Here is a 20,000-nt window from a genome sequence, read left to right as displayed (position 1 = left end):
TCCAGCCGTTTATTTAAATGATGTTTAGTTTAGTTTAGTTTAGAGATACAGCACTGAAACAGGCCCTTCGGCCCACCGAGTCTGTGCCGACCATCAACCACCCATTTATACTAATGCTACACTAATTCCATATTCCTACCACATCCCCACCTGTCCCTATATTTCCCTACCACCTACCTACACTAGGGGCAATTGCTAATGGCCAATTTACCTATCAACCTGCAAGTCTTTGGCATATGGGAGGAAACCGGAGCACCCGGAGGAAACCCACGCAGACACAGGGAAAACTTGCAAACTCCACACAGGCAGCACCCAGAATTGAACCCGGGTCGCTGGAGCTGTGAGGCTGCGGTGCTAACCACTGTGCCGCCCATTGTCCTCAGCCTGCCTCTTTTACTTGATGTGCCTTTGATTCACCTACAATTTAACTTTCCATTGTCTTTCAGGGAAAATATTTTATGGTTTGTGACATCTACAACAAGATAGATGTCTTGAACACTACTGGCAGCTATGGAGTGCCCAACTTCAGGCAGGCCAAAGGAAGCTATCCAGTGTTTGGAATGGGACAACCCAGTCTGAATGGTTTCAAACAGGTTCTCCAAGTGCTGCAGCAGGAAGGTTATGAGGTCAGTGCCCATCTGTGTTTCCCTGCTAATCTTTCAGTCTGTCGTGTGGAAACCCAATACCACAATTTAAGGTGGGTTTGTTTTTGTCTAGTTGTTCAATGCTGTTGACAATATTGAACACCCTGCCTTATTTTAATAAGTAAACCCTTTCCGTACAGGAATTGGTTATTGGAACCAAATCCTATTTTGCTTCAGATTATCTCAGCAGGTTTGCAGGTGAGGCTGCATTAAACGATTCGCTAGTGAGAACAGCCTAGGTTTCACAATCGATACTACACTCAACTGTCACCCTAGATAGCATACTAAGGTCCAGGAATTGGTTTGAAAGACAACTTGTGACTCAGAGGTGAAAGTACTACCACCTGAGCCCCACTGACACTTGTCAACTGACAAATAAAAAGCACCAAAAGAGCAAACTGATGGGCCGAAGGGCCTGTCTCTGTGCTGTATAACTCTAAGCTCAATTGATTCTCTCCTGGCTACAGAAGAAAAATATGAAAGATTTGAATGAGCTCCATCTGTGCGAAAAATTAGGAGGGAGCTTTTTGAAGTATATAAAACACAAACTGTTTTCTTCAAGGTAAATCCTGAGTATTAAGTTAAATTAAACAGCATGGTAAGAATTGAGGACATTAATATAAACGAGTGGAAAAATAACTAGCTCAGATATCAGAAGGAACTGTTTTCATGAAAAGGGAAATAAACATTTGGGGAAATCTGCTCTATCTTGAGGCAACATCAGGAGGCTCCGAAGCCTAGTTTGGAGCTTTGCGTGGTGAAAGCAGTAGGAGATGAGGCTGTAGCACTCTAGCCCAAGTTCTAAAAGCTGTTTGGCCAAGGAGTCAGCCTTTGCTCATTGATACTGCTCTTGCCTCTGAGTCAGAAGTTTGTGGGTTCAAGTCCTACTCCAGAGGCCTAAGCACAAAATCCAGGTTGACTCTTCAGAGCAACACTGAGGGAGTGCTACTACACTGTTGGAGGCATTGTTTTTCAATTGAGATGCGAAATTGAGACCCTATTTGCCCTCTGTAGTGGTAAAAAAACCAATCCCATGGCACTCACAGAAGAGCAGGGGAGGGTTTGGTGTTCTGGTTGACATTTATCCCTCCACCAAACTTTTCACTAAAATTTATCTCAATGTTGTTTGTGGGAGCTTGCTTTGTGTAAATTGGCTGGTCTGTTTCCTACATGACAGCAGTGACGACACTTGAAAAGTACTTCATTGGCTATAAAATACTTTGGAACATCCTGAAATCACCAACTGTGTTGTGTCAGCTGTGGCTCAGTTGGTAGTACGTTCACCTCCTGAGTCACCAAGACTCTGGGTTCAAATCCTGCTCCAGGTCTTGAGCAAAAACTCCAGACTGACACTTCAGTACACTACTAAGGAAATGCTGCACTGTTGGAGGTGCTGTCCTGTGTATGACATATTAAACAAGGCCCCAGCCGCCTGCTCTGGTGAATGTACAAGATCCCATGGCACTATTTTGAAGAAGAGCAGGGGAGTCCTCCCTGGTCAATATTTATCTCTCAATCAACATCACAAAGATTATCGGGTCATTATCACATTGCTGTTTGTGGGAGCTTGCTGTGCGCACAGTTGGCTGCCGTGTTTCCTGCATCGCGAAAGTGACGACACTTCAAAAGTACTTAATTGGCTGTAAAGCATTTTTAAGTCCGATGGTCGTGAAAAGGGCGATATAAATGCAAGTCTTTTTTAATGAATGTTCTTTCTCTTTGCAGGAAATTCTGTTTTTCTGTGTTCGAGAGGAGCCTGTGGTTTTCCTACATGTGGATAATGACTTTATTCCATACACTCCCAGAAGCAAAGAAAATCTTCATGAAAACCTTCATGACTTGGGGAGAAACGTGAAAGTGGAAAAACTAGAGCTGAGCATCAGGAAGGAGGTAGAATTGGATAGTATTCATCCTAAATACTTTACCATAGATAGTCTCTTCCTTGCAGGTGAAGTGCTTTGAAACGTTTGAGAGCCGTTGTGAACATTCATCCAAATCTGACCCCTTGCGCATACCGCACTTCCTTCACGGCACCTGTGATGGCCGTGCCTTCAGCTGTCCAGGCCCTAAGAATTCGAATTCATTTGCTAAACCTCTCCACCATTAAGACCCTCCTTAAAACCTACCTCTTTGACCAAGTGTTTGGTTACATGCACTAATGTCTCCTTCTTTGTTTCTGTGTCAGTTTATTTGTTTGATAATGCTTCTATGAAGTGCCTTGCAATGTTTTATAATGTTTAAGATGCTCCAGAGAGGCAAGTTATTGTTATTGATGAGGTGGTGTATAAATGTTGGTGTGCTCTTTCCATCCTTGTCCTTATAAAATGTTAAAAAAATATAGTCATGGAAGATAATGCAGTATAATATTGTGTAAGATATTAGGCAGGATATTATGTGATCTGTCAGTGATGTTGCAGTTTAAGAATGTGTGAAACTTGAGTTCCAGAAAAATATGGTGTCATTACTCGAAACCTTCTCAGTGTTGACTCCACTACCATATCCAATTGACTGTTTGTTTGTCATGTGCAAGCCTATCCAGTGAATGTTGACTGGCTTTTAGGCTGTTGGATATCACAGCTCAGCCTGACTTGACGACCCTATTCAGGAGAGTCAGTATATCGCAATCAAGATGGGGGACTCGAGTTGACGTTTTTAGTTGCACCTTTGGCCTCAGCATCCCTGATGTAAAATTGTCCAACCCAACTGCTGCTCAGTCAGAGATTTGCTCAGTCAGCTCAGTAACGGGCAGGATGACTGGCACATGGGACCTTACTAGTTTAATAGTCAATGTTTGTACCAATGCTGCCATCAGAGAGGTTGGGCATACCATTGTACCCAAAGCAACCGTGTCACTGTAGTAACCAAAATGGGGATTGTCCCGAGTGAATATTACAACAATCCCATGTATTAAAAATGAACATTCTGTATATTTTTGTGTTCAATTTTCAGCTTTATAACTTCGCTCAGTTGAATGAAAATATCAATTATGTCTACAATGACATAGAACACTTTAAGGATGAACCTCGGGGCATCTGTATTTGCAGTGAAGTGGACATCCGTGTAACAGAAGAGGTTTACAAAAGACCTTTCTTTACCAAGCCTTCTTGCAGGTATGGAGCGTGAGTTACTAATGTTATCTTAACTGTTAAAGATCCCATGACATGCACATTTGGGGTGTTTTCTCTTGATAGAAATGTGAATCCACAGCATATAACTGCAACAACATGCAACAATAATTGGGCACCCTCACTCAAAGGATGGTTAGGGTGGGACATTGTGCCGAATGGACTACTATTCTGAGGTTGATACCAAAGGATAAGTCAATACTCGAAGGTACTTCCCTCAGTGTTTACATGGAAAAAATGCTCAAATTACGTATTTGTTTTGTGCCAAGGGATGCAAACTAATTTCCAGCTGAATTTCTAGTGGGGACCCACCTTTTACCCTCCTCAGCTGAAGACCGCAATATGTAAGCTACACTAAAGACACAGATACCAAACGGCTCTAATATATCCCCTTGGTGTTCCAGTGGCAAGGTTTGATTCCTGGTTTGGAATGAGGACATTACTGGAGATGCTACAATTGCCTTCAGAGTCGCCAACATCGGAGAGGAAAAATATGTCCGGATGCCTGCTCATGGTCCAATGGCTGGAATGAAAGTGGAGAATGGGACTGGGGTGGGGGTTGTGGTGTTGATGGGGGTCAGTTGTGAAGCTCCCCCCCCCCCCTCCCTCAGTTTAATTGCCTGCCTGCTCTTTCTGTTCAGGCTCACACATGAAGACTGACAACTTGGGTGACCTGTTGCAAAGCTGTAGTAACCTTGGAGCTGTATCCTAGCATGCGCCCAAGAAAAGGGGAGAACATTTTTAAATGGTGATGGCGAAAGCGCTCTTTTGTGCTATTTTTCCACAGCCATTCACACGTGTAATATGCAATGGCCTGTGTGAGCCATTACTATTGTGATTGCCTTTAAGAATGCTGTCCCTTTAAGATCTTGGTATGCAAATGAGCTGAGTACCAGGATGCAGTCATGTGACTACATGCCAGATTCACTGTGCTACTGTAATACCAAGAGGCAGATTCTGTAAATAGTTAGCTTTGTGCTGTATATAATAATTAGCTGTTAATAAACCTGTCTGAGGTCTACAATCAACTGAACTGCACGCATCTCATTTATGTTGCATCAGACAACATTAAAAAGTTTCTCAGTACATGGTGGCAGCTGTGGTGAGAAGACAAGATCCAAGATTGAAGACCACAGGAAAACAGTTCAAAAACTACCTACAGCGACAAGAGAGGAAGTTAAAAGAAACACTGGCCCAGTGAACGATAGGTTGCAAATCAAACACTGCGATCGGGTGAGTCAGGAATCCCCGTTTTAAAAAAAAAAAAGCTTTGAAGTGATTAGAAAATGGAGCTTTTTAAAAAAAAATCAATGGTCGAAAACAACAGGGAATACTCAATCCCTTTCTTAGGCTGATCAGGTCCGTGCCATTACAGGAGACGCCCAACAGCATAAAGTGCAGGAATCCTCCATTCACGCACCTCGCTGCTGAAGCTAAAAAAAAATCCCATTAAGTCACTCCAATGCTGAAAAGCTTTCAGTTACTGAGCCAGAGTTTTAAAAAAAACTCATTAAACCACTCAACTGTGAAGAATTGCCTATTGAACAGCTGTATAAACAAACTCTAGCAAAAGAAAAAGCGTTTGAAATGCCTATCAAACTACTGTGTAACCAGACAGACTAGAGGCTGGAAGCTAGATAAACAGCCAAGCTGCTGCTGTCCATCAAATTAGCCAAGAGAGTTTCTTAATGAGGAAACAGTGCAGAGCCAGAAAGCAGGTTCTAAGCAGAAGAACAGCAAAAAGATGGATTCCAAGTTTCCCAACATGAACTCGAAAGCTGTGGATATCCTATCTGAGTTCTAACTATTCAAACAGACATTGCAGTTATGCTTCACAGACCAAGTGATGGTAGAACCAGAGAAGCAAGCTCTAAACATAATGATAGCAATTGGAAATGAGGGATTGCACAGAATCAATACCTCAGGCATATTTGAAGAGGACCAGAAAGGTCCAGCAAAACTATTGAAAGTGCTGGAAGATCAGCTCAGATTATGAGTAAATTTCAAAATTCACCGCCTGAAATTGATGTCCTAGAGGTAACAGCCACAGGAATCAATAGACCAGTTGGTAAGCAGGTGGTGTTGTAAGGGCAACTAATGTGACTTCTCAGAAGCTGAGCTGTCAGACAGAATAATGGAACTGGTGATTGTATCAACACCCATTGAAGCATTTCAGAAAGACCTCGGGTGGAGGGGAGGGGGGTGTAAGAAAGGTTACAGCATTGATTCCCTGCTGGAAGATGACAAGAAATATGAAGCCATTGTAGCTGGACAGCAACATCTGCAAGCACTAGGTGCAATCAACAGTATCGACACCATAATCAGGTCGAAAACAGCAGGCAAGCTGTGTCACTCACAGTGAAATTGCCCTGCACTTCAAGACCTGTGCAAGGTGTGCAGTGCAAAAGGACAGTGGGCCCGCCTATGCAGGAATTCTGGCTCCAAAGATGCAGCCAGAAGTAACGGTCGAACGCATGCAAACAGATGACAGGCGTTGAAACAGGGCAACAGCAGCAAGGAAAGTGCCAGAGACCTGCATAAACGCAAGCCAATGCATGAGGACCGCAGCAAAATAGACCTAAGACAAGACCCAGAGAGAAGTAATGCTCAGTCAGATGACGAACAGGCTTTCCACATTGTGAACCTGACACATCATGTTGATAAAGTTCAACAACTGGAAGCTTGCACCATCGTTAACATCACATGCCCAAAGAAAGCTGGCAAGCATACACTCAAGGCCAGGATCGACACCGGCGCTAGTGCAAGTATTTTACAAAATCCTCAAAGCTATGTACCAGAGTCACTGGGAATCCATGATACAACCGACAACTGTCAAGTTATCTGCATACAATGGGTCACCCATCCCTTGCAGTGGCACATTAACAATGCAATGCAGATATGGTAAATCAGCATGGAAACTATAAACGTTCAACCTAGTAGACACGAGCGGACCAGCAGTGGCAGGACTATCAACATGTAAGGACCTCAATATCATAACCATCCACAAGTTCACCAAGGTACCCACTACAGTAGAAGAGACCAAGAGTACCCACATTGAGTCGGTCCATGACCAACAACAAATGTACCCGACGGTTTTGAAGCCATTGGAAATTACAAAGGCGTTGCCGTACTGTACCTCCAAGAGGATGCAATTCCATCAATCAACCCTCCCAGAAAGTGATGCGTGCACATACAAGAAAATCTTAAATGCAAGTTCGATGACATGGAACGCAATGGCATCATCCATCGTATGCATCATCACACAGACTGGTGCGGCTCAATTGCGTGTGTACTAAAGAAGGATGGAGCAATCGGTATGTCTAGATCTGAGGCATTTAAACCTCTCCCTAAAGAGATGCCCCCACAAGATCTCGACATGAAAGGAATTGAACGGCAAGTTCACAGGAGTCAAATTCTTCTCCAAGTTGGATGCCAAACATGGATATTGGTCGGTACACCTGGCTAAGGAATCTCAAGAAGCCCCCACATTCAGGATATCATTTGGAAGATACTGTTTTCAGAGACTACCCTTTGGCTTATCTGTCAGTCAAAATCTGTTTCAGCAACATATGGACAGAATTATAGAAAACGTGCCTGGATGTATATGCATTGCCGATGACGTTGCAGTAATGGGCAAAACCAAAGAAGAGCATGATCAAAATCTCCATTCAATGATGGTAGTAGCTTGCCTTGAAGAGCTCTTTTTTAACATCAAGAAGTACCAGGTGAATGTAGGTCAGATCAATTTCTTTGGCTCCATCTATTCCGGTTGTGGAATCCATCCTGACCCAAGCAAAATGGAAGTGGTAAGGCATCTGCCTACCCCACAAGACAAGGAAGCCCTCCAGAGATGTCTTGGATTTTCCAACTTTTTGGCACCATATAGTCCAGATTTTTCTGACAAAGCATCATCACTGAAAGAGCTCTTAAAACATGTACCATTTCTTTGGCAGGAGGACCATCAGCATATGTTTGAGTCGCTCAAACAAGCATTGTCAGCAGAAACCTGTACCCTGCAGTACTAAGAACCAAGGAGAAAGATCATCCAGGAAGTCGATGCCTCATAGAAAGGGCTAGGAGCATGTATCCTACAGGATGGCAAACCAATTGCATTTGGGTCCAAATGTTTATCCTCAGCACAGTCCAATTAATCAAACATAAAGCGTGAAACACCTGCTCTGGTGTTTGGGATCACATGTTTGGCAACCAGTTCACGGTGTAAATTGACCACAATACACTGGAGATGATCTGGCACAAACCATTGACAGGCGCACCACCTCGACTACAGCAACTCTGAGTACAGGGGTACGACTTCGACGTCTGCCACAAACCGGGTACCAAAATGGTCACCTCGGATACGCTGAGCAGATTGCCAAACCCGGGCGAGGTTCCACTGGATCTACAAGTAGACAGCATGGACATCGAGGTGGAAGATGTGCTCAAAATCATCTTATTGCATTTTGGTCAGCACAAATGTGACCAACTACAATCAGAAACAGCAAATGACCTGCAACTGAAGGCACTGTGGAGAGTCATCATAGAAGGCTGGCCTGACACAGTAAAAGAGGTGCCAGAAATCCTCAGATGCTTTTGGCCTTATAGAGATGAACTCCGGTATCTTGAGAGGCGTCACCTTCAAAGGAAAACAAGTGATTCTGCCAAAAGCTCTCCGACAGGACATCTTGTCACAACTTCACCAAGGCCATATGGGCATAGAGCGAACAAGATGTCTGGCACAAGACACTGTTTATTGGCTAGGGATCAATAATGACATCGAAAGGTTAGTGAGGATGTGTGAGGCATGCCAGAGCCACCAGTCGCAACAACACAAAGAACCTCAACACCCTCACGAGATTCCATCAGTCCTTTGGTCCAAAATCGCCAATGACCTATTTTCCATTAATGGAGATGACTTTATCGTAGTCACTGACTATTTCTCCAAATTTCCAATTGTCAGACAAGTAAAAGATACTTCAAGCGCAGTTGTCGCAGACACATTGAGTGCTACATTCAGTCTATTTGGTGCACCCGACAAAATCATTTATGCCAATGGACTATAGTATATGGGCAAACCTTTCAGGGATATGTGCACCAAATGGGGCGTAAGCCATGTGACATCCTCACCACATTACCCTAGGTCTAGTGGTGTCGTTGATTGGTTCACACTGTCAAAGCACTTATCCTAAAGTGTAGGACAACAAAACAAAATTTTCGTGTTGCCAAGCTCCACCTCAGAGCTACACCTATGGATATGGGCTTACCGTCACCAGCAGAGATCATATTGGGCAGACGAGTGTGGACGACTCTGCCAAGCCATCATTTGTCCAAATTCTCCAAGATGCAGGAGAAACAGGAGAGAATGAAGGTGGTGCGTGACCGACATGCAGGGGCGAGACTACCTCAGCTGCACCCCACAATGAGAACAAGGTTGCCTACAGAGGTGTTCAGAGTGTGCGGTGAGCCTAGGTCCTATGAGATAACAACATCTAGTAGAGCGGTGTTGAGAAGGAATCAAATCCAACAGAGAGTACAGTACAGTACTCCAATTGCACAAGGTGGACTCGAGGGAGCAAGCATCGACGGTGGGGGTGTGACAGGTGAATAGGACGGCAGCCAACACATTGACAACATGCTGGCAAATGCAAACCAGCCAAGGGTGAAATCCACATCCCCAGAAGGTTATACCATAACCAGATCTGGAAGAGTTGTCAAACCACCAAAACAATATATGGACTTCTAAGCCTCCTACATTTGTAAATTTCACGATCTCTATTCATATGTAAATAATTTTGATATCTAATGTTATATGTTTCTACTTTTAGCATACCAGACTTATCTTCGGAAAGAAGGGGGATGTTGTGTGATTGCCTTAAAGAGTGATGTCTCTTTAAGATCTTAGTATGCTAATGAGCAGAGTACCAGGATGCAGTCATGTGACTATGTGCCAGATTCCCTCTGCTACCATAACACCAAGAAGCAGCTTCTGTAAACAGTTAGCTCTCTGCTGTATATAATAGTTAGCTGTTAATCTGTTGAACTCCGGGCATCTCATTTATGCTGCATCAGACAACATAAAGTTTTCATTTACAACGATGACCACTCCACTCTGGGCTAGCATGCGGCAGCAGTATAGTTGCAACCCAGCCCCAATATAACCCATGCCAGCGTGGAGTGAGGTAGGGGGAGAAACAAAATAAAATGTGCTGGGTCGTGTTGACAATGTGTTGAAGTGTTCCTGTGGGAAAAAAAAACAAATGTTTGAAGCAAGGCTGCAGTTAAGAGCTGTTTAGTCTGATTTCACTGATGTACCTTTTCGAGATGTCACTGTGTCTCCTAAAATTCCATAGACAGTTCCATGTTTATGTAAAAGAGATACATTTCCCACTGTTTTACTGGAGCCTTTCTTTGCTGTTTATTTTGAATGTCCTGTGCTACATCAAGTGCCTGGAAGAAGACATGTTCCATATAAGATGACAGCTTGGCTCAGTTGGTAACACTCTTCCCTCTAAACTCAACTGCATAACTTCAGCACAAAATCCAGCCTGAAACTTGAGGGAGTGCTACGTTGCTGAAGGTGCTGTCTTTTGGATGACACATTTAACCAAAGTCCAAACTTCGCAAAAAGCAAGGTCCCACAAATTTGTAATGAAATCAATGATGAGTCAATCTGCTTTAAGTGGTTGAGGAAGACCAGCACTCCCTGCACCTCTTGACATCTTTGTTGGCATCTTTAACAGTGCCTTGAAAGGGCAAATGGGACCTTGGCTTAATGTGTCATCTGAAAGACAGCATCTTCAGCACTGCAGCACTTTCTCAAATGTCATGCAGGACCATGTGCTGAAGTCATGGAGTGTGGTCCTTGGATGAAGCTCCTGTGCCTATATGGAGCCCCATTCCCCAGACGGCTAATGTTTAATATTCGGAGCTAGGTGGGGTAGATCCAACCCACTTTGTAAACTGCAAATTTGCACTGGGTTAAATTTATATCACAACTGGTGCAAAGTCCAGTGGAGCAATTGCTCAACTCTTGGTTGAGTGGGCTTGGTAATTGAAATATTGACCTGTTTTGCCACTTTTATTCAGCTGAAACCACTTTGCATCAACATGAAAATGGCAGCATAACCTGCACTCTTATTAATGGGGTGGATTTTATGAACAAATGATACTTGTGGTACATTTGGATGCTGAGGTCACCACATCTGTATGATTTTCCTGATAACTTCACACCCATATTCCAGCACGTATCTCCCCATGTGAAGCTCTGCGTTGAGAGCACTAATTCATAAAACGACCCCATGGTATTCCCAGTAGTTACCATATTTAAATAACTCCAACTCCCCATCCCTTTTTAATAATAGCCTCATGGTTGAGGGTTGGATTTACTCCATACAGTGCAATTCAGTAATTTTCCAACATTATCTTTTAATTCTATTCTTTAAAAGGAAAATCTATTTGAATTGATTTTTGAACACTCCAACATGACCTGACCGTGATCTAACTCCACTCACACACCCTCTACCTGGCCCAGACTGTCAATTCCCCTTTTGTACTACGGACAAAGATCACTCACCACAAAATCGTGCACTCCCAGCGCATAATTATCTTTCCATTTTTTAGCCCACAATGCCCCACTTAACCCCTGCCCCCTCCACTGCCCATTGTTACTTTTTCTTAATTGATATTAGCTAATTATTTCCCATATTATTTTCGATGCGTGGTGGAAACTAATGAAAACCAGCGGGACTTTATAATCCCCAGTCAAGCTATTGAGAACTTGCTTGCAAATGTGTCATTTGTGTGCTATTCATTCAGTCACTAAATTACATCCCGTGGACCTTGGTAATGAACGGTTATTAGTCTGTAGCTGCTAATACACAATTACATAAGGGTTTCCAATGGGCTGAGGGTGTGTGTATTTGTTCATGACTGTGATAATGTCTTGTTTTATGTTTGCTATTTAAGGTATCATCGGTTGCCACTGTCTGTGGATGGACTACCGCTACAAGCACAGATAGATGCCTTTATTAATTCACTCAGGGTAAGTGTGCACACTTGACATAAAATGGGACCATTGTAAACTTCCAGACCTGCAGACCCTTGCTGTTTTTTTTTTTAACCTCCAATTCTTGTGACGGCTTGTGAATTCCTGTCAAAGTGGCAGCTGTAGCTCAGTAGTAGCACTCTCACCTTGGGTTCAGGTCCCTCTCCAGAGAGTTGAGTGTGTAATTCAGACTGACACTCCAGTGCAGTACTGAGCTGCACTGGCAGAGGTCTCATCTTTTGGATGAAACCTTAAACCAAGGCCCCGGTTTGTTCTCTCACGGGTTCTCCCTGGTGTCCTGGCCAATATTCACCCTTCAACCAACATCACAAACAAAAGCAGACAATCTGGTCATTGTCACGTTGCTGTTTGTGGGAGCTTGCTTTATACAAAGTGGATGCTGCATTTCCTATATTACAGCAGTAACTACACTTCAAAAGTACTTCATTGGCTGTAAAGTACTTTGGGAAGTCCTAAGGTCATGAAAGGTGCTAGATAAAGGCAAGATCCTTCTTCTTGCTGGGGTACAGTTGCGCAGGCACTTCCAGCCCTCTGGTGCCTCAGCTTCCTTGTGTTCCTTACCCTGAATACCCCGTCCTTTTAGGGTTCTGTTGCTGGCCCTTCACAAATGGCCAACACCAAAGCAACTCACCCGATTTCCCATCTCCAGACCAGTGAGATATCTATTGCTGACTGGATTGTAATGAAGGCCTGGGACTAAAATCGGTTGGACCCCACACTCCGAGCGGAAGCTGTACGATTAACACACATGAAAATCACGCAGCCCACCTCCAACCCCCATACTTTGTTCTATCAATTTCATCCTTTTATTTTCTATTTAAAGCCTTTTGCTTTCTCACTCCCACCTCAATACTTTATCAACATGAAAGCAACTTTGAAAAAATGACTGCTAGATTAGATGAAACTGACTTCTTTTAAGCCAATCCAATGGCACAGAACACGAGATGAACAGGGACATGCCTGGTCTTCCTGAATCTTTGGGGTTTTCCAAATCGATCAAAGTGGGGCTGCTGACTGCCATATAAACCACAGTGGCGATTCCCTACTATAACTAGGGTAAGTTAGAGTGACGTTCTGTTACTGGACTGATAATCCAGAGGGCAGGGCTAACAGTTCAGATAATGTAAATTCTGATTCCACCACCCCTCCCCCACCGTGGTCGTTTGAGAATTTGAATTCAGTTTAAGAATATCATATGGAAATAATAATAAAAGTGCCAAAGCTGTCAGATTGTCCTGTAGGGAAGGAAATCTGCTGCACTTACGCAGTCTGTACTTTCTGACTCCAGTCCCATACACAATGTGATGGACTCAACTGCCTTGGGGAGTCTAGCAAGCCGCAAACTGCTAGCGCCTTACCTAACAGCACTGTGGCAGCACCTGCACCATACAGACTACAGCGGTTCAAGAAGAGGGCCCACCACCACCTTCTCAAGGGCAGCTAGGGATAGGCAATAAATGCAGGCATTGCCGATGACACCCACATCTTTTATTTTAAACAAAGAATTGTGAGCCCCGAGCGGCAAGTGATGTCTGTGGTGAACCAGGATCTAGATAACGAACGTGACCACCTGTGCAGTCATTCCCATTCCCAAGTACCAGGAGATCAGATTCCCATTGGGAAATACGCCATCCTTTCCGTTTTTTTTTGTCAAAGATTTTTTTATTTTTGTATCCCTTCCCCAAGGATATTGGCGATCTCTTGGCCTCGTGTTTTTAATCTTTCATGGTGTGTGGGCATTGCGAGCAAGGATGGCGTTTGTTGCCCATCCCTAATTACCCTTGACAACCGAGTGGCTTGCTAGGCCATTTGAGAGGGCAGTTAAGAGTCAATCACATTGCTGTGGATCTGGAGTCACATGTAGGCCAGACCAGGTAAGGACGGCAGATTTCCTTCCCTCAAGGACATTCATGCAGGTAGAAGTCGGTTTGCTGGTTTATCTTTAGTTGTGAAGTGATTTGATCTTCCCACATCCATCAGACTTGGCTTTGTAATAATATAAAAGCAAAATACTGCAGATGCTGGAAATCTGAAATAAAAACAAGAAATGCTGGAAATACTCTGCAGGTCTGGCAGCGTCTGTGGAGAGAGAAGCAGAGTTAATGTTTCAGGTCATTGACCCTTCATCAGACTTGGCTTTTGTGCTACTCTTATCTCAGTTACAGTTAGTTGCTTCAGTGCAAATGCAGACCACTATTTATGGTGATAAATAGCAAAGGAAAATTAACTGTATTGGTTGTGTCTTTTGATTTTGATGCTTTCGCTGTTTGGTAAAGCTTGAGTCTGTTGGGATTGGAATGTGGTTTAAAAAGAGTTCTTTTTCTTCCATAACTAATTTTCTTCTCCCTCCTCATTTGCTGGAAGCCTCGACTCTTTTATTCAGGAACTTATCCAGTACCTCACCCCATTGTGAGTGGCGACAGGCTTTTCGATCATGAGGGGGAGGGGTTTTGAGGGCTGCAAAAACCCAGGGCACTGAAGAGTGGGGATCACAAGGCCTGAGGTGGGGTGACCAGAGGCTTGGAGACAAGGTCAGGCACTTTTGGGGAAGGGTGGCAGGGGAGGTTGGAGACCTGGGGCAGTGAGTTCAGGGACTTGTGGGACGGGGTGAGGTCAGAGGCCTGGTTGGGAGGTTGGAAGCCTTGATGCAGGAGAATCGCAGTCCTCGGGGTGGGGAGGGAGATCTGGGGCTTTGTACCAAAGGTCGGTGTGGAGGGGGGTGGGGGTAGGTGTAAAGTCACTCACCTCCTGTATCCACCAAACCCTCACCTGGATGTAATTGCTGGGTTACCCCAGGCTCGGGAACCCAGTCAACACCAGTTAGAGTTGAAAAACTGAATGAAAATGAGGCCTCATTATCATATTTAAAGGAGCAGCTGCCCCGCCCCCAACCCCCCCCCCCCCCCCCCCCCACCCCCCAGACTGGGTTGGTCACCTGCCCAACTTCTGGCCTCAGTTAAAAGTGGAAGGAGGCGGGTTTGGGTTGGGTTTCTGATTTTTAAGACTACACAATTGCCATGGATCCTGCCCCTCATCTAGTGTGCATATACAGTGGACTTCTAGCAGAGGTTGTTAGGCAGCGATCATGACCCGGAGCCCTGGCTGCATTGTTTTCCCCTTCACCCAGGGATACCCAGACCAATTGCAGTGCTCTTATTACCAGCATAGCTGGAGATCAGCTGACCCAGCACAGAGCAGGGACTAAATCTGAGACAATGGGCAGGATTTTCCTGTGCGTATATGAACCCCGCCATCAGGTTCAAATGGGGGTCTGAAGCCCAGATTGTGTGCAAACATCACCGGTGATTTTCCCCGGATCGTCCAATTCATGGCCAATGGAGGGGGGGGGGTGGGGTTGGTGCTCACCATCCAGTTAAGGACGGTGGAAAGGCAATGTTAGAGGAGCCTTTCGGATGAGATGTTAAACCAAAGCTGCCCTCTGGTGGATGTAAGATCCAACGACACTATTTCGAAGAAGAGCAGGGAGTTTTCCCTGGTGTTTGGTCAATATTTAACCCTCAACGCATGTCATTATCATGTTGCTGGCAGCTTGCTGTGCTCAGATTGGCTGCTGCCTTTCCTACAACAATGACTACACTGTAAAAGTACTTCACTGGCTGTAAGGGCCTTTGGGATGTCCTGAGATCATGGAAGGAGCTAATTAAATGCATGCCTTTCCCTCCTTCATCTTAGCATTTTTATAGATTTTTATGAATAAAGTATATTTTGGAAATAAAAAAAAAATCTTAGCGTCCACCTACACATTCCAGATACACCAATCACTAAAGTAGTGACACAGATTAATAAGGCCATTAAAAAGCAAATCACTGGGGTTCATTTCTAAAGGGATAGAATTGAAAAGCACAGAAGTTATGTTAAACTTGCATAGAGACTGCAAACAACACTTAGAATACTGTGCACAGTTCTGGCCTCTATATTCTTCAAAAGGATGCAGAGGCACTGGAGAAGGTGCAAAATAGATTTATAAGAATGTTACCGGTACGGAGAGGTTATACCTATCAGGAAAGATTGAACAAGATAGGGCTCTTTTCTTCAGAAAAAAGAGCGAGAGGTAACCTGATAAAGGTTTTTTAAGACTATGAAAAGTTTGCTAAGGGCAGATGTGGAGGACTCATTGCCACTTGTGGAGGAGACAAGAACTAGGGGCCAAAAATATAAGATAGTCACTAATAAATCCAATAACGAATTCAGGAGAAACTTGGTTACCTGGAGAGTGGTTAGAATGTGGAACTCACTGCCACAGGGAGTAGCTGAAGGTGAGTAGCATAGATGCATTTAAGGGGAAGCTAAATAAATACATGGGGGAGAAACAGATAGAGGGTTATACTGACAGGATTTAATGAAAAGGGATTTATGAAAGCTTGTGTGGAGCATAAACACCAATAGAGACCAGCTAGGCGTCTTCTGCCCTATATATTCTGGGTGATGTAATTCTAGCAGAAGCTGATTGGTATGGACCAAAAGTATGAACCCTCTGCTGATTTAACACTCTTTAGCACTCTTACTGCCCAGATGGGTATTATTTTCTTGAGCTACAGCCACGGATTGAACCAGGGGGGCTTCAAATCAATGTGGCTCATTACACACTGCCATTCATAACTGGGGAACATTGTGTCCACATGTTTCTGTCCTGGTAATGTACCTGTGATTTTCCAGTCTGGATTAGCAACAGGTGAAGTGACTGTGGTGTATTGGGGAAATGACGTCTGCATTAGCAGACACTATGTGGTGTATGTTCAGATAGGAAATCCCTGTTTTAACCTAACCCACTCAATGAGAATGGACAGGTTTACATTAGACGCAAGCTCAACTGACTACAATGGAGTGTAGAATCCGGTGGGGAGAGGCGGATGTCATACAGGCATCCAGGCTGAACGCAGGTGAAATAGGCTAAAACCAGAGCTTTCGAAAGTTTCTGACGTTTCTCTGTTAATATCTCATTGTGTTTTGTAAAGAAAAATTGCAGATCACATTTTGCACATATTAAACTGACGGTGACACAATGGTTGAAAACATTACACAGTGGCACAGTGGTTAGCACCGCAGCCTCACAGCTCCAGCGACCCAGGTTCAATTCTGGGTACTGCCTGTGTGGAGTTTGCAAGTTCTCCCTGTGTCTGCGTAGGTTTACTCCGGGTGCTCCGGTTTCCTCCCACAAGCCAAAAGACTTGCAGGTTGGTAGGTAAATTGGCCATTATAAATTGCCCCTAGTTTAGGTAGGTGGTAGGGAAATATAGGGACAGGTGGGGATGTGGTAGGAATATGGGATTAGTATAAATGGGTGGTTGATGGTCGGCACAGACTCGGTGGGCCGAAGGGCCTGTTTCAGTGCTGTATCACTAAACTAAACAATGGGCTTGATTCTGTGTTGTTTCAAGCCTGTCTGCTTTTCTTCACCCTTCTCAAAACAGTTTGGCTTCCGTCATCCACCCGTTCAGTATTTCTGTTTTCCCATTTTTGGGTAGGTTATGCAGTACAGACTAACCACTCTGCACTGGGCAAGCTGACCATTTTAGTACAAAGTGCCGGAGCCCTTGGAGGGTTGTGTACTTGAGGTTCTATTCTGCAGATTACAGTAACCAAATAATAAAAATCCTGGCTTCTTGGGTCCTTTCGACAAGTGTGCAGCTGAGTTTACTGTGTTTGTGCAAAATTCATTGTGTTAAACATTACAGCAATGGAATCTAACAGATAGTGATGCGATGAATAACTTCTATGCTGTTTAATGGAAAGAATATTTGTTACTGCGCCCAGTTTATAAAGTCATGAAGTATTGTTTGATATTATTGAGTATATATTTTAAAATGGAGTTGCAATAATTTGTCATATAGGTATTGAAATTCAAATCTTGCTATTGTGTACCCTGTAAAGGTATATATTAAATCTGTACCTGCAATGAATCCGAGCCAGGGAGATGGGGAAATTTTATGCATTCTTTGGATGTGGGCATCACTAGCAGGCGGGCATTCATTCCCTAACTGCCCTGAGAAAGTGCCACAAATCATTAATGTAGTGAAATATTGTGAGGAGGTGCCCCTCACCTCAGGGTGGCCTGTACTTGTTCCCCTTTTATAGTCAACATCAGTTCAACGTGGTCAGCTAAAGACAGTTTGGTGTTCTGTACATTTTTATTGTTGGGTTCACAGCCAAAAATACACTTCTCACAGACCTATGTCTTCTCCTCCCTAAAAGATCTTGCCCTGATCTGAAGCATTGGGTTTGATTATCTCTTGCTTGTTCTACTTAATCAGGGACCCCTGTGATGACATATTAGGAGGCTAACTGGCTGCCACCATAAAGAAAATGATGGACTTGCGTGTATATTGCATCCTTCACAACCTCAAAATCCCAAGCCCTGATTCTACGTCCTTAAACTAACAGGAGTAGATGTGCTCTCCATTACAATCCTCAGAGGAATGATTGCAGTCAAATGGGTCAATTCATATCTGGTATACTTAGCAAAATGAAAACATTTGTTCCTTGAAATGTCCCTTTTTATAACAACCATGTTTATGTGGATCAATTTTTTTTTTAGGAGACCCCAAATCTCTTGCTTCTTCAGGACTCCAAAAGACCTCCTCCTGCATTAGTCTTCAGCTGCCAAGTTGGAGTAGGCCGGACAAATTTAGCAATGATTCTGGGAATTCTTGTGCTACATCACAGGAAAGGCTCTCCCGAGAAATGGGGGTGAGTGGACATTTTGGGGCTGAATTTTTAGGCCCCGTCGGGAGGAGGCACGAAGGTGGATAGGTGCGTAAATTCACGGCACTGGTTGGCGTGCTGGTTCCCCGGCTCCATTCTGCCCCTCAGCTATTTTCCCGTGGGCGGTATGGTGGTGGGGAGGGGCAGCAGGGTTACCTGCCCGTTAGCAGCGGCTAGGCAATTGACCCCGTTAAAGGCCTGTTGTCGGAGGTCTCCAGGTGCCCGGAGGTGTAGAGGGACCCAGACTCCAGGCAGGCTTACAGGCTCTCCCTGCCAGCCTAGCTTCAGCTGCAGCTTCACAATGGTGGCTCTGCCTTTTATTTGATGGTTTAAAAAAAATTTGGAGAGAGGGCTGTTCCGTCTTGGAGCACCCTCTCTCTCGCTTCTTCAGTGCTGGATGGTCTCGCATCCAATCCTTCAATTGGATGGTGAACCCTCCCTCTGGCCACTAATTGGCCAATTCGTGAAAAATCGCAACCGGGTAACTGTTCCCCAATACAGCGCAGGCTTCTGACGCCCATTTGACCATGATGGCAGGGTCCCGATACCCCCAGGGATAATCATGCCCTTTGTCATCCAGTAGAAATTGGAATCAAAAACGTGAACTTAACTAAAATGTAAAAACGGGTAGACTTTCTCGTGCTATAATGTTCCAACATACTCCCTGAAGTTTCCCAAGGTCTTTGTGTTTTATTTTCAGACCCATGTCCCGATACCTGACGCTAAAAAAGACGGGTTTCTTGCAATGCTAGAATATCCATGGACTTTTGACTATTGCCAGCTTGGCTCAGTTGGGATCGAGTCTAAAGGTTGTGTGTTCAAGCCCCACTCCGGGATTCGAGTACACAATCTCGACCTACACTTCAGCACAGTACTGAGGGAGTGCTGCACTGTCAGTGGTACTGAATATCAGATGAGATGTTAAATTGAGATTGCCTTCAGCTATTTAGGTGGATGTTAATGATCCCATGCCATTGTTTGAAGAAGTGTAGGGAGTTCTCCTGTTGAACAGGCCATTGTTTCCCCCCACAAACAAAAACTGGTCGTTCATCTCATTTTCTGTTTGTGGGATCTTGCTGACCACAAATTTAGAAACTTGGTTTGCCTGCAATAGTGCCTGCACTTCAAAAGTAATCCATTGGTTATAGATTTCTTTGGGATAGAAGGATGTGATAAAGAGCTGTGCAAATTTATCATTCTTTCTTAACTTATCCTTCTTGCTCTTTGCAGAGCTGACCAGAACACCAGCATTAAAAAGAGGGAGCAATTGCAGGTTATCCAAAACTTTGTCAAGGCCCTACCAGAAGGACAACACATTGTGGAAGAGGTCAGTGTTTGTTCGTTACTTGAGGGCGCAGGCATGATTTTCCAACAACTTGAGAGTAAAAGATTAGAAAATATTCCCTTGTTGGGAACTAATTCAAGAATGAGAACTTGGTTCATATT

The 20,000-nt window shown here is 44.1% G+C and overlaps 1 protein-coding gene across 6 annotated transcripts in view; it reads left to right on the top strand.

Moving 5' to 3' along the window:
• LOC137355508 (paladin-like) overlaps positions 1-20,000 on the top strand; it is a 261,128-nt gene that overhangs the window by 94,517 nt on the left and 146,611 nt on the right. For all 6 annotated transcript variants that reach the window (XM_068020731.1, XM_068020730.1, XM_068020733.1 and 3 more), the window contains 6 exons: positions 447-626; positions 2,370-2,534; positions 3,594-3,754; positions 11,732-11,807; positions 18,388-18,539; positions 19,785-19,881. In XM_068020731.1, coding sequence (XP_067876832.1) covers positions 447-626; positions 2,370-2,534; positions 3,594-3,754; positions 11,732-11,807; positions 18,388-18,539; positions 19,785-19,881 — 831 coding nt within the window. The remainder of the gene's footprint in view (positions 1-446; positions 627-2,369; positions 2,535-3,593; positions 3,755-11,731; positions 11,808-18,387; positions 18,540-19,784; positions 19,882-20,000) is intronic.

The sequence above is a fragment of the Heterodontus francisci genome, chromosome 42 (genome assembly GCF_036365525.1).
Source record: "Heterodontus francisci isolate sHetFra1 chromosome 42, sHetFra1.hap1, whole genome shotgun sequence".
NCBI lineage: Eukaryota > Metazoa > Chordata > Chondrichthyes > Heterodontiformes > Heterodontidae > Heterodontus > Heterodontus francisci.
The sequence above is the reverse complement of the archived record's forward strand: the minus strand, read 5'-3'. Positions and strand labels throughout refer to the sequence as shown.